Source organism: Leptonychotes weddellii, chromosome 7, assembly GCF_054177405.1.
Source record: "Leptonychotes weddellii isolate Sample4059 chromosome 7, ASM5417740v2, whole genome shotgun sequence".
Taxonomy (NCBI): domain Eukaryota; kingdom Metazoa; phylum Chordata; class Mammalia; order Carnivora; family Phocidae; genus Leptonychotes; species Leptonychotes weddellii.
Window position 1 is genome coordinate 105,128,240 of NC_138375.1, and position 14,640 is coordinate 105,142,879.

Sequence of the window (14,640 nt, forward strand, 5' to 3'; positions counted from 1 at the left end):
CCACCCAGCCCCCCACTCCAGCAACCCTCAGTTTGTTTCCTGAGATTAAGAATTCCTCATATCAGTGAGGTCATATGATACATGTCTTTCTCTGATTGACTTATTTCGCTCAGCATAATACCCTCCAGTTCCATCCACGTCGTTGCAAATGGCAAGATCTCATTCCTTTTGATGGCTGCATAATATTCCATTGTCCAAATATCCTCTTTTGATAAGAACACCAGTTACACTGGAGTAGGGCCACTGTAACGAGCCAGTTTTACTTGATTACCTCTGTGTACTGAACCAGTGCATAACTGGTTAGGAAATATACCTGTTTCCTAATAAGGTCACATTCTGAGATACTTGGATTTAGGATTTCAACATATCTTTTTGGAAGAGATGCAATTCAGCCCAGAGCCCATACCAACTAAAAATACTTATCTAAACCAATGTTTGTTGCTGTCGGGTAAACAACAGTAAACAGCTCATCTGATCTTGAGGGTACCTATTATTTTTGTATGAGTAAAAATAAGGGAGCCTGTATTAAGAGCAGATATATGATATCTTTGACTGAGATAATCCTAGCTTTGAATCTGGCCTTAGTATACTATGATATTAGGCAAATTCTTCAACCCTGTCACGGTACCGTGGGCTATCAAATTAGGCCACACATACAAAATGCTTGTTATCATGGTGGCCACTGGTATATGAACAATAAATGACAGCTCTTAAGTCATTAAGAAGATGATCTATGTACTTAATAGTATAAATTAAATGGTTAAAAAATGTTGGTGAACAGAAAGGAGTAGGCACCTTCAGGAATTAGAAAAACATCTCTCCAGATGACTCAACTCCCACAGGCTTCAGAAAGCTGGGGGTGTCACTGAGTTGGCAAGTTCATCCATGTGTCACTCAATAATCACTGACTAAAATGATTAGCTGCAGAAAGATCTCATTTTCCCCTATGCATTATCATCTCAGGAAAATGAAGTGTGACTTTCAAGATAGTATGGTGTGTGTGAGTCAGACAAAAAGGTGAAATGTCAGCCAGGAAAGCTCTGCCTGTAAGAAACTAAAGGCCTTGGTTGAAGCAAATACTTCTGGTTCACAACTCAACAGCAAACAAGACCTTAACTGGTCACTGTGCTAACAGCTGTTTATCACTTCTCACCGTCACGTGGTCTTTAGATAGTACTTTTTTTCTTTTAAGATTTTATTTGTCAGAGAGAGGGAGCACAAGTAGGGGGAGTGGCAGAGGGAGAAGCAGGCTCCCCAGTGAGCAGGGAGCCTGACACGGGGCTCCATCCCAGGACCCCAAGATCATGACCTGAGCCGAAGGCAGTCGCTTAACCAACTGAGCCACCCAGACATCCCATAGACAGTACATTTCGGTCACACAACCTTCTTGGGGAGAAATGGGTATGTGGTAAAGAGCAAAGAAACAATGAAATCATACTTTGAAGAGCATCCTACCAGAGCTAAGAGGAAATCATCCTAGACTCTTAGGTGTGAAAGAACCATTCCGGATCATTTCGTCAAACCTCCTTGACAGGGAAGTTTGCGGCTATGTTTAAGGTCATAGAGGAAATCAGAATCTGTTGTAGTACCACTTCTCAGAGGAATTATAGTGGACAGACTTAGGGTGACTCCCATGATCCCCACTTCCTGGTGTTCTTGTATCATCCTCAGCCCCAAATGTGGCCTGATTCTATGGCTTGATTCTAACCAACATTATGTAACAAAGTTGATGAGATGTCACTCCTGTGATTATGTTCTATTATGTAATCGTTATTCAGTGATATATACTCTGCCTTTCTAGCACACTCGCTCTAGATTCTTGCTCTCCTCACTGAATTTGAGAAAACAAGCTAATACGAGTCATACAGCCACAAGGAAATTAATTCTGCCAACATCCTGACTGAAGTTGGAAGTTGACTCTTGCCCAGGCCAGCCTGCAGGAGAGAACCCAGTTCTGGCCAACACCTTGAATGCAGCCTTGCAGAGAACCCAGTTAAGATGTGCCTAGACTCCTAACCTGAACTATGAGATAATCAACATGGGTTATTTTAAGTCACTTTGTGGTCATTTCTTACATAGCATAAAAAACTAATATACCATGGAGGAAAAGGCAGCACAGGGCCCCACATGCTGTGGGCACACAACAGGAATGTTTGGAATAAATTAAAAAAGTTGCTGAAGACAACATCACCCACAGTACCCTTTACCTGCTACCTTCACCCAAGGATCACAAGTCTGTACTGTCCTTGTTCATTTGTTCAGTCATTGATTTATTCAGCAACCACTCTGGATTAGATTATGTGCTGGGATTAAGAACATGAGTGAGGTGCTCCACCCGTAAGAGCTTAAGTTTAGGAGGGAGAAACAACACTTGATAAAGAATCTTGTGATCCAGGGGCTCCAAATTAGAAGCATGAATATAACCATTGTGAAGATGCAAATGAGTGCGTGTGTGTGTTTGCGTGTGTGTGGTGGGATACACACATAACCACCAATTTTATTTATACTACATGCCACAGGATTAAAACACCTTTCTGACATGGATGTTGAAATGTTTCCTTGGCTCCCTTTCATGCTGTGATATCATTAACTCTGGATGACAGGGCAGTCGTCTGTCCTTTCCCCACTGGAGATCAGCATGGAGAACACTGTCTAGCGACAAGGTGCTCAAGAGCCAGTTGTTGAATGAATATTTATAGCAGAGGCATTGTCCCTAAGATTTTTCTTCACCATTGAAATGCTGATTTCTAGAAGAATGATAGCAAGTAGCTACTTCAGTCCAAGAGCAAATGTGGGAAAACTAGTTCCTATGTGTCTCTTTCTGGAGGGTCTGAGATGAACCTGAGTGTCAGTTATTGGTTCCTGTGGCGATAGCCAAGAAGACAAAGGTGATGAATAAAAATACCATCCTGTCTATTTTGGGAAATCATACATTTTCTTTTTTTCCTCCTTCAATACATCTGGAATCAGCTGGAGATGAAATGTTTGCAACTCTCTGTTGTACTGCAGTTATTTCTACAAATTGCCTCCTTAGAGTTTCATCTCATTCCTATAGGATTCGGAAAGCAGGGAATATATATATGTAACTTGAGGAGAGCGGGGTAATTCTTACAAAGAGGAAAAGAAACGATCAAACGTTCCTTCACAAATAGCATTCTGATCCAGGATAACTTACTCTTTCACTCTTCCAATTCGCCTCATTAGCATGGATTTGTAATTGAGGCTTCTTTAACATCTGACCAGTTGTTAGGTACTTGTAGCCATGTGGACTTTCTATCACATTAGTCACTGGAGAGACTGTGGCAATCAACAAATCAAATAGTACTATCCTCACAGGAAGGATTCTAACGGGTTTCATTTTCCTTGTTTTCTTCATAAAAGCAAATAATCACTGTGTCTACATTTTAAAATCTTTACTCCCTGATTAAATGTAAGTTACTAGAACTAGAAACTGGCCATCACTTGGAAACTACGCTGATTTTCAAGCTGTCCTCATAGAAAAATGTTTGACGTCTTGCTAAGAAAAGTGTCCAATTACACAATTCAAAATTAATGCTTAGTGTGCAATCCTGTGTCTTTCACAACAACTGTAGAAAAGGAAGTTTCTAAAGTTGAGGACAAGCAGCTAAATATTCTACACATTTAGGAAACTACCAAAAATTAAAGTCAGTGGGTTAAAAAAAAAAAGGTACACAAAATAAAACAACTCCCCCTTTATGTCTTGTTTGGAATCTATGAAAGAAACAGCATTTATGGTATTTAAAAAAATAACTAAAGTAGACACTGCTGACAGGAAGGTCAACATGAAGAAAAAATTAAAAACAGACCGTTCTATGTAACACAGGGAGATAAATGAGTGCTTTCAGAGTACGCTTCCTCTGACATAGACTGGACTCTTCTTTCTGCTCTCATTGTGAAAACCCTTTATAAATCCTCCGAGCTCTCAAGAAACTTTGTTTTGTCACCCCAAACCGTCATCTTGTCTGAAGTACTTCAGGCTTTCTCACACAATTTAGCGTCTAGTTGTACGCCACTCTCTCGTCAGTTGGTTCCATATGTACCATCTTCACCTGGGCCCCCAGACTGAGTACCTGCAGGCAGTGGCCATGCCTCACCTTGTCCCAAACCCCCCCACCCCCCCAAGCCACAACCATGCTGACCACCACGAGTGGGGAGAATGGTGAAGACATCTGCATTTTCTTCAGTGATGCCTCACCTACTTGTTAGCCATGCGACCTTGGGCGAGTTACTTCATCTTTCTAAACCAGTTTCCTGGGCTGTAAAATGGGGACAGTAACACCCTCAGCCTCCTGGTTGTGAGCAGATGAAATGAAATAAATCACAAGTGCTCGGGAGAGCACCTGCGCCCCGGGAAGCCCTCAGTAAATGGCAGCCCACTGTTGCCACTGCCCCGCATTTGCTGACTGATGGGGATGATTTTGAATCTTCTACCGTGTCCAGAGACAAAATGTTGTTTTGAGTCTGAAATTAGGAAGTCACATATTTTATATATGCAGATGGTCTTTCCTCGTCTTAGGAAGCGACTGAATTTCATAGATTCTGTTTTCTTCATTCACACTGTAAAAACTCAGAACTCAGGATGTGTCTTATAATCCAATTTTCTGAGTAGCTGAAAGATGTTTTGTTACCCTAGATTCCATCAAATCTAGCATGAATTTTGTGGATTTTTTTGAAGAAAGATTTTTTTTTTTTTTTTGAGAGAGAGAGAGAGGGGGAGAGAGAATCTTAAACAGCCTACATGTTAAGTGTGGATGTGGGGCTGATCTCTTGACGTGAGATCATGACCTGAGCTGAAACCAAGAGTCAGGCGCTATCTGATTAAGCCACCCAAGTGCCCCTGAAGAAAGATTTTAAAAAGAGAATTAGAGTACTCGAAAGCCTGTTCTTCTTCCCTGTTGCTCTTCACACTTTTAACTCTGCCCCAAGCCGGAGCTTGGAGTGCCATCATTATTATCCTTTTAACACCTCAGATAAAGGAACACAGCTTACTTTACTGTGTCTCTGTATTTTAAGCCACTTGACACCTTCTCAATTTGATATTTGGTACTCTGGAGGCAGAAAGCCATGATTATCCAGGCAATCTCCCAATTAACATGTTTATTTGGTCACTACTGTCTTGAAAAGCCTTAATGATGTTGATACATGTCCTGATTTTTTCCAGAACACTTATGGGTCTGCTCGTTGCCCAAGCATAATTATTAATAGCAACTCCTTTCATTTTCAGGGGTAGTCTGGTTTGGATGATAAATTATATGGTTACTCTATGTGAAGACCAAGGTAGGTCTGAAATTCTTGGCTTTAGTGTCTTGTATTTTAATTTTGTCTTTGTTATTTGTAAATCTGGCTTTTAGTTAATCATTTGTATGGTTGAGGTAGTGTTCATTCCCTCATATTTTTACTACATGCTGGTTATACAGTGAAAAGCAAAACGCACGAGCCCTAACTCATGAGGTTTACACTGTAGGAGAGCAGCAGATATTAAGTAGTTGCTCGTAAACATGTCACAGCTCCTCAGGAGAGGTACAAAGTGCTACAGTTGCCTATCAAATGTAACACGTGTGGGGTGCCTGGGTGGCTCAGTCGGCTAAGCGTCTGCCTTTAGCTCAGGTCCTGGGATCGAGCCCCGCGTCGGGCTCCCTGCTCCGCGGGGAGTCTGCTTCTCCCTCTCCCTCTGCCCACCCCGGCTTTTGCTCTCTCTGTCTCAAATAATAAATAAATTCTTTAAAAAATACATATATATGTGTATATATACACATACATACATAACACATGGGAAGTGCAGTGGGGCCTTACAGACAACAGAAATACACCTGCATTATTTTCTGACCCCAAGAAGATGTCCTCTCATTTTAACACCATGCTCAGAATGTCATTGAGTTTGCATTCATTTGCCATGGTGAGGAGACACTTTAGTACAAAGAGGCTCTTCTGAGAATGGGCATGAAGTAATAATTGTGAGTGTGTAAAGGCCAAGAGGCAAAAAGTTAATCCTTGGTTTCTTATTTAAGTGGCAGAATGATGAGAGCAACAGAGAGCAAGGGAGGAAGGAACGGACAGCGATGCCTGGTGTTAGCAAGCTCCTTAGGGTAAAAATTGTGTTGACTTTTCTGTTTGTTTTTTTTCCCCCTCCTGAATTCCTTTTGGAACACACTTCTAAGCATAGGGCAGAACAAATGAAGCCCAGAGAAAGAAGGCAGGGGCCCAGATTCAAACAGGGAGAGAAGAAAGTTGAAAGGTACTTGTAGCCATGCGGACTTCTCATAGTACCTGCCTCCTTTCTGAGATCCAGAGTGTCAGCAACCCAACCAGATTGTGGGTTGGCAATCTTGGGTCAGATGAGTGAGCATGAATACCCTGAGAAGGACACCATAGACTGCAAATAGGAAAGTTCCTCCTTAGAAAGAACGGGGGGGGGGACCAGAAAGTCAGTATGGCAGAAAGACTGCTTGGGAACAGGGTTCCCAGTTACTGACAAAACACTGGGTGTGTTCATTTACTTCCAAGATCCTACATGATTAACTGGTCTGCTTTCTGTTCATCTGTTGCCTGAATAGCACACTTCCAAAACAAATAGGTCCTCCGAAAGACAGGAAATTAAACAATGAGCATATAAGTATACAGGGTCAAGGCCACATACACAAACACACACACACACACACACACACACACACAGATTGTTCCATAGTGCCTGCACAAAGAATCTATAAATTATGATGCTATATCTTCACCCACAGGCTCTGTACTAATCTAGATAAATTTTAGGTAAGCATCAACTTAATGGTTGGCAAATATTTTATTTGGCAAAATTTTTACTACACTGTAAAGATGTAAACATACTTAAAAACCTCGCAAATTCTTCAAAGATTAGAAATAAGACAGTGGCAGACTCACATGTGTTGATTTTTCACTTAATGATGTGTACTTAATGCATATATTTCATATGTGTAATGAAATGCAAGTTATTATAGTAGACAGAGCTATGACTGGGTTCAGAGAGACCTAGGTTTACTGACTTTACTGAATCGGTTCTAGTACTTTTTGGTGGAGTCTTCAGGGTTTTCTATATATTGTATTATGTCATCCAGGAATAGTGGAAGTTTTACTTCTTCCTTACCAGTTTGGATGCCTTTTATTTCTTTTTGTTGTCTGCTTGGTGTGGCTAGGACTTCCAGTACTATGAAATAGATGGAGCTAGAGAGTATAATGCTAAGTGAAATAAGTCTGTCAGAGAAAGACAAATACCATATGATTGCTCTCATGCATGGAATTTAAGACACAAAACAATAAGCAAAGGGAAAAAAAGAGAGAGAGAGAGAGAGACAAACCAAGACACAGACTCTTAACTATATAGAATAAATGGATGGTTACAAGAGGGGAGGTTGGTGGCGGGGGGGTGAAATAGGTGAAGGGGATTAAGGAGTGCACTTATATAATGAGCACTGAGTAATGTACAGAATTGTTGAATCACTATACCGTACACCTGAAACTAATATAAGACTTTTAACTATACTGAAATTAAAATTAGAAACTTAATAAAAAATTCTCATAAATACCCTGGATGATAAATAGTATCTCCAAATGATAGTTTTCTCATATTTAATATGGTCCAACTATACCTGCTCTGATCACTTATCACAGGTTATTATAGAAATTGAGATACAATATAGGAAATCATCATTAAAAATACCAATATCTTTACATCACACAAATTCTACTCCTGAAACCAATATTACATTATTTGTTAACTGACTAGAATTTAAATAAAAAACAAACAAAAAACCTTACCAATATCTTTTTTTAAAGATTTTATTTATTTATTTGAGAGGGGGAGAGAATGAGTGGGAGGGAGTGGGAGAGGGAGAGGAAATGTGAAGCAGACTCCCCGCTGAGTGCAGAGCCTGACACAGGGCTTGATCCCACAACCCCAAGATCACGACCTGAGCTGAAATCAAGAGTCAGACACCCAACCGACTGAGCCACCCAAGCACCCCACCTACCAATATCTACAAATTAAAGTATTATCCTTTTCTGTCTATTGTCTGTTAGGGTTTATAGCTACTTGTGTATTTCTTTGTTTCATTTAACACAGATTCCACAAATGAAGGAGATACATTCTTGTATGTCACCTTTTCTTTGTCTAGTGCCAATACTCATTGATTCTGGTATTATTGTTTACTAACTGTGACTTTGAGCAAATTAAGCTCAATGGGCTCATTTTTTTTTTTTAAATCTTCATAAGAGGGACAGTAAGACTACCTTAAGGGACTGTTGCAAACGTTCAGTGAGGATTATCTGTCATGTTCAACAAGAACTTGTTGAATGCACCAGGTTGTGAATTCTCTCCTGTACATTCAGTGCAAGGCTGTCCCCTTGGACCTAACTGACCTGTGGATGATGCACTGGCTCTGCAGGTAGTCCAAGGCCATGGCCAGCTCACAGATGAAGAGCTTCACAGTATCTTCCTGGAAACGGACATTCTGCTGCAGGTGATAACGCAGGTCCCCGCCCAGCAGGAGGTCGACTACCATGAACATATCCTCCTCATCTTGGAAGGAGTACCTGGAATAGAATTAGAAATGAAAGTGTATTAAATACATTTGCACACTATAGCATCCCAGAGGCAAATAACACCTCATAGATCAGATGTTCTTTAGCGAAGAGTTCAAGCTTTGGTTGCAGATGGTCTATCTTTGCTCTATGATCCTAGACCTTCAGTTTCCACATGTGTGAAGGGGAATAATAAGAATACCTACCACATTTGGTCATAGTAAAGAACAAATAGAACATTTAATGTCTTGCCTGACATATAGTAAGCACTCAATAACTATTAGCTTACAAAGCTATAAAGCTCAGGAACTAAAGAAAATCCACTCGTCCACTTACCATTAACAATCATATCCTAACCACACTATTGCAGGAGGTCCATAAAACATGAATTAGGAGGTGTCCTTGAACCATTCTCATTCCCATTTTTCCACATGATCAACTTCATTGCCCAGCAACCTTATAACAAATCATGTACCACATTAATGATAAGAAAAAGATATAAAAGGGCAATAAAAAAAACGCATAGTACAAGGAAGTAATTCACTTTGAGATGGGGAAGTAAGGGAAAGCTTCTCAGCAGAAGTGAGACCTGAGTTCCATTTTGAAGGATGGTGACAGTAATAAGCACAAAATACAGCCATGTCACTTATGTCTCCATTGAGCCTCTTCTCTGGGGCAGGTGCTGAAGCCCTCTACGAATGGCACCCCATGGGCCACCAAATGCTGCTCTTAAGCTCCCACTTTAGAAATGAGGAAATCAAGGCCAGGTGAAGTAATATGCACAAAGTCAAACACCTAATACATGATAGAGCTGAAGAGTTCTCCAGGTCCAAAAGTAAGATTTGATAGACAAAAATAGCCTGCACTAAGCACAGACATGGGAAAGAACATAGTGTGAGTGGAGAAAGGAAAATAGTTTGGGTTTGCTCTAAAAACAACAACAGGTATGAAGGGGAAGCTTGAGCCTAGAGACGAGCACAGGGCAGATCCCATGACAGGTGCCTTTTCACAAGTCTGTAGGCATTGGGGTGACATTGAAGAGTTTTAAGCAGGACGTACCATCAGGCATGGACTTCACACTTGAGGGAGCATGGGTTGGAGAGATGGGAAGAGTAAATGAGACACGGGAGAGCAGAACTGGCCTCTGCTGTTTGCAGAGAGCCTCTTGTAAAAAAAATGCATTCCTGCTGCTATGATTTATTTTGTTCCTTCAAAGCAAAGACATGATTTCTAGGCACAATAATGCTCTCTGAACCAGCACTGTTTTGACATGTTTCTTTTGACATAATGTCACTGAGATCACATTTTAAACTTTTATTTGAATCAAAGAATTAAGTGTCTTCGAGCAGTGCCCAGGGATGCAAACTAATTCCTGGTGACAAATTCTTTGCTCAGGAAAGAAATGTAGACTATCAATAACTGAAGAACCGTACTTAGTATTTTTTCTTCTCTATACCAATCATTGCGCTAAAGGAAAAGGTGGGGATTTGCAAGGAAAAGAAACAAGAGAAATTCAATGAATCATTAATCTGAGGCAGTAACATTCTAACGAAGACTAACAGTCCCTGATATTTACTTGTCCAATGAATAAAATTTTGTTTATCACTGAAGACTGATTCACATAGAAGATGACAGAAATGAAGCCCTTGGGGGAGTTAGACAGAAACACAGGAGGTGTTTTTTTAAAAATCTGACAGTGAATACATTTTTGGTGTTATCTTCTGGAAATGATATTCTTCACCTCAGTGTGATGACTGGCTGGTCATCTCTGCCACAGGTTTAACGGGCACCAGAAAAAGTTCCTGGACCCAGGCTGTTCGGTTCACAAATTTCCCTCTGCACTACTGTGCATTATATTTGTGGTGTTTTAAAGGTCTTTCAGTAAGCATTGATGTGCTAAAAAACATGTAATCATGCTTGGGACCTGTTGCACCTTCAGCTGCTTTCAGCTAATGAAACAAATGATCCCTTAGGGGATGTGAGTGAGGTCTGTTCGGATTGGTGGCAAATGGGGTAGCGGTGGTGATATGGGTGAGGCTTGGGTATCAAAAAAAGAAGAGATGTCAAGGCAAACAGCCTAGGCAGACCGAGCGAGCATACAGGGCAGCTGTTGACTGCGTTCAGCTCCCATGGGAAGTCAGAAACCTGGCGACATACCAGAGGACTCCTCTCCCATCTCCACTGAACTCTAAGGAGGGGCAATGGTATTATTAAATTCGCCCTGATGAACAACCATTTTTACTGAGACTTGAGTGAAGCTATTTTTATTCCAAGAACAGATAGATAAAGGTGTCAGTCATAGGCAAGTTAACAACAGGGTTCTGCCATGCAAGGGATTATTAATCAAAGAAAGAAGCAGCTCAGGCAAGAGACGACATGCTTCCCTTGTCCAGTATGAATATAAATTTATTGAATCATGGAGCCAGGTTTTGCTGTTAAGAATCATTTTTCTCCTTCAGCACATCAGATTTGAAGCCCTTTATAGATATCTTAAAAACTCTCAGGGAAAGGGAAGATATGTATTTGATTATACAGAACCAAATCCAGTAAAATATGTGGGCATAATATAGTTTGGTGATAACTAGAACATGCAAGTTCATACCATAGTCTGATATTTATTGATAAAAGAGTAAGAGCTTCCTTATACCTTGTCCATTTATCACAGAGACTCACTGTTGCATTTCCATGACTTTTATTTCTTAGCTGACAGCTCCAAAAATACTAAGTCCGGTCCCAGTGCATATGAGATGCATTGCAGTGTGCTCAGTAGGATAAGAGATAATCAATAGAAGACTACCATGTACTCCACCCTGTTCCATCATGTTTGACCCAGACTATGGTTGTAGCTATTCATAGCTTTCTCTGGATAATCTTGGACCTCTCCAGTCCTTTCTACACACCCCAGTTATATTTTTACACTGTGAGCCTTGTATCATCCAGCCGCATAAAACCCTTTCACCTCTTTCCATTGTCTATAGGATCCTGTATGGCCTGTCTCTGTTTACTTTTTCAGACTTAACTTTAGATCTCTTCCATCCCTCATCTAGTAATTCATGCTCTCTCGCCTTAGAAGACTGTGATGTGGTGTGGCCCATGCCTACGTTCACCATGCTGTCCACTGCCCGGTTCTTTTCATCTTTCACCCTCAGCCCAAGTGACACTTCTCACAGAGACATTTCTAATACTCCATATTAAATCAGGTCACCTTGTTACATACAATGCCATATTCTTGTTCACAGAATTTAGCATAATTTGAAAATATTTTCTTGTGTGCTTTTGGCTTAACTGTTTTCATTCCCACTATGCTACCAGGATGCATGCCTGCTTTTACTCATCCTTGACTCCTGAGCACCTATATACTGCCTGAAATGTATCCTCTACAAATAGCTGTAGAAAAAAAAAATAACAAATTAATAAATGAACTAAAGAAAGGAAAGAAAAAGGTTAAAACACAAGCTTTGGGTGTGTGTGATATACATACATTCTTTAGGTTCTATTCTTTTTTTTTTTTTTAAAAGAACAACCAGATCTATTTTTTTAATTTAAATTCAATTAATTAACATATGATATATTATTGGTTTCAGAGGTAGAGGTCAGTGAGTCATCAGTCTTATCTAACACCCAGTGCTCATCACATCATGTGCCCTCCCTAATGCCCATCACCCAGTTACCCCATCCCCCCACCTCCCTCCCCTCCAGCAACCCTCAGTTTGTTTCCTATATTTAAGAGTCTCTCATGGTTTGTCTCCCTCTCTGATTTTGTCTTCTTTTATTTTTTCCTCTTCCCCTACGATCCTGTTTTGTTTCTCAAATTTCACATAAAAGTGAGATCTTATGATAATTGTCTTTCTCTGATTGACTTATTTTGCTTAGCATAATACCCTCTAGTTCCATCCATGTCATTGCAAATGGCAAGATTTCATTTTTGATGGCTGCATAGTATTCCTGTGTGTGTGTGTGTGTGTGTGTGTGTGTGTGTGTGTGTATATATATATGTGAGATATATATATATATATATATATATCACATCTTCTTTATCCATTCATCTGTTGATGGACATCTGGACTCTTTCCATAGCTTGTCTATTGTGGACATTGCTGCTATAAACATTGGGGTGCACGTACCCCTTCGGATCACTACATTTGTATCTTTGGGGTAAATACCCAGTAGTGCAATTGCTAAGTCATATGGTAGCTCTATTTTTAACTTCTTGAGGAACCTCCATAGTATTTTCCAGAGTGGCTGCACCAGCTTACATTCCTACCAACAGTGTAAGAGGGTTCCCCTTTCTCCACATCCCTGCCAACATCTGTCATTTTGTGACTTGTTAATGTAAGCCATTCTGACTGGTGTGAGGTGGTATCTCATTGTGGTTTTGATTTGTATTTCCCTGATGCTGAGTGATGTGGAGCATTTTTTCATGTGTATGTTGGCCATTTGGATGTCTTCTTTGCAGAAATGTCTGTTCATGTCTTCTACCCATTTTTTGATTGGATTATTTGTTCTTTGGGTGTTGAGTTTGATAAGTTCTTTATAGATTTTGGATACTAGCCCTTTATCTGATAATACATTTGCAAATATCTTCTTCCATTATGCTGGTTGTCTTTTGGTTTTGTTGACTGTTTCCTTTGCTGTGCAAAAGCTTTTAATCTTGATGAAATCACAATAGTTCATTTTTGCCTTTGTTTCCCCGGCCTATGGAGTTGTGTCCAGCAAGAAGTTGCTGTGGCCAAGGTCACAGAGGTTGCTGCCTGTGTTCTCCTCTAGAATTTTGATGGATTCCTGTCTCACATTTAGGTCTTTCATACATTTTGAGTCTATTCTTATAAATTAGTATGATTACCAACTAAGTTCGAAGAAGTCACTCATGCTTGAAGCTGTCTCATGGAAGCCATCTTGAGATAAATCTGAATCTGAGCATTGGAAGAGATCTAAAATATTTCCAATGCAACATTTTCCAAGTTGTGGCTTATAACCTATTAATGGGTTATGAAATCAGTTTGGTTGGTTCTAACAAGCACTTTATCTATTTATTTTATTTATTTATTTATTTTTAAAGATTTTATTTATTTGAGAGAGAGAATGAGATAGAGAGAGCATGAGAGGGGGGAGGGTCAGAGGGAGAAGCAGACTCCCTGCTGAGCGGGGAGCCCGATGTGGGACTCGATCCCGGGACTCCAGGATCATGACCTGAGCCGAAGGTGGTCGCCCAACCAACTGAGCCACCCAGGAGCCCAACAAGCACTTTTTTTAAAGAAATAAAATAGATTGAATAGCACAGAAAAAAACATCGCTTATGAAACTTTTGGTTTTGTGAATATGTATGTCTCTGTGAGTATATCTACTAGATTGTGATGAAAAATATATTTCTTCCTATGGTTTGCAGTCAAAAAACTTGAAAATCGTGACACTAGGAGAACCTGCTGCCTATTGCAGAACTGTTGTGCCAAATCTTCATTCAGACTCTACCTTAGCAAGGGTCGGTTCTAATATCATTATCTAGAAAAATAAAGGAAATGAATTCTGATATTAGTTACTGCTTCTAAAAGCATTCAGGTTTTGGAGAAAAACTATATTGATTGATTCATCAAAGAATCAATTAAAAACACACTTAAGAAAAATACAATTAGAAAATAAATATGGGGGTGCCTGGTTGGTTCAGTAGGTTAGGTATCCAACTCTTGATCTTGCTAAGGTCTTGATCTCATGGTTGTGAGTTTGAGCCCTGCACTGGGCTTCACACTGGGCATGGAGCCTACATAAATAAATAAATAAATAAATGAATGTCAGGTCTGGGTTTAAATATCACATGTGAATTTGGAGCAAATCTTTTAAACTCAGAGAGGTTATCTGCACATTGGTAGTAATTTTATGCACCATGTGGCAAAGAGTATATTAGGTATAACATTTGTGAAGTAATTAGCACAAAGCATGGCACATAACATAGTGGTAAAGAACATGGTCTTGGGGCCAGACTGCTTGTGTCCAAATCCCAGCTCTTCCCCTTAATGTCTTTATAACTGGAAGAAGTTATATAAGCCCTCAACATCCCCATCTACAATGGTACAAACC

The 14,640-nt window shown here is 40.0% G+C and overlaps 1 protein-coding gene across 1 annotated transcript in view; it reads right to left on the reverse strand.

Annotated features, from left to right (window-relative positions):
- STK32A (serine/threonine kinase 32A) overlaps nt 1–14,640 on the reverse strand; it is a 116,376-nt gene that overhangs the window by 52,364 nt on the left and 49,372 nt on the right. The window contains exon 5 of the mRNA XM_081826886.1: nt 8,407–8,580. Within this exon, the coding sequence (XP_081683012.1) occupies nt 8,407–8,580 (174 nt within the window). The remainder of the gene's footprint in view (nt 1–8,406; nt 8,581–14,640) is intronic.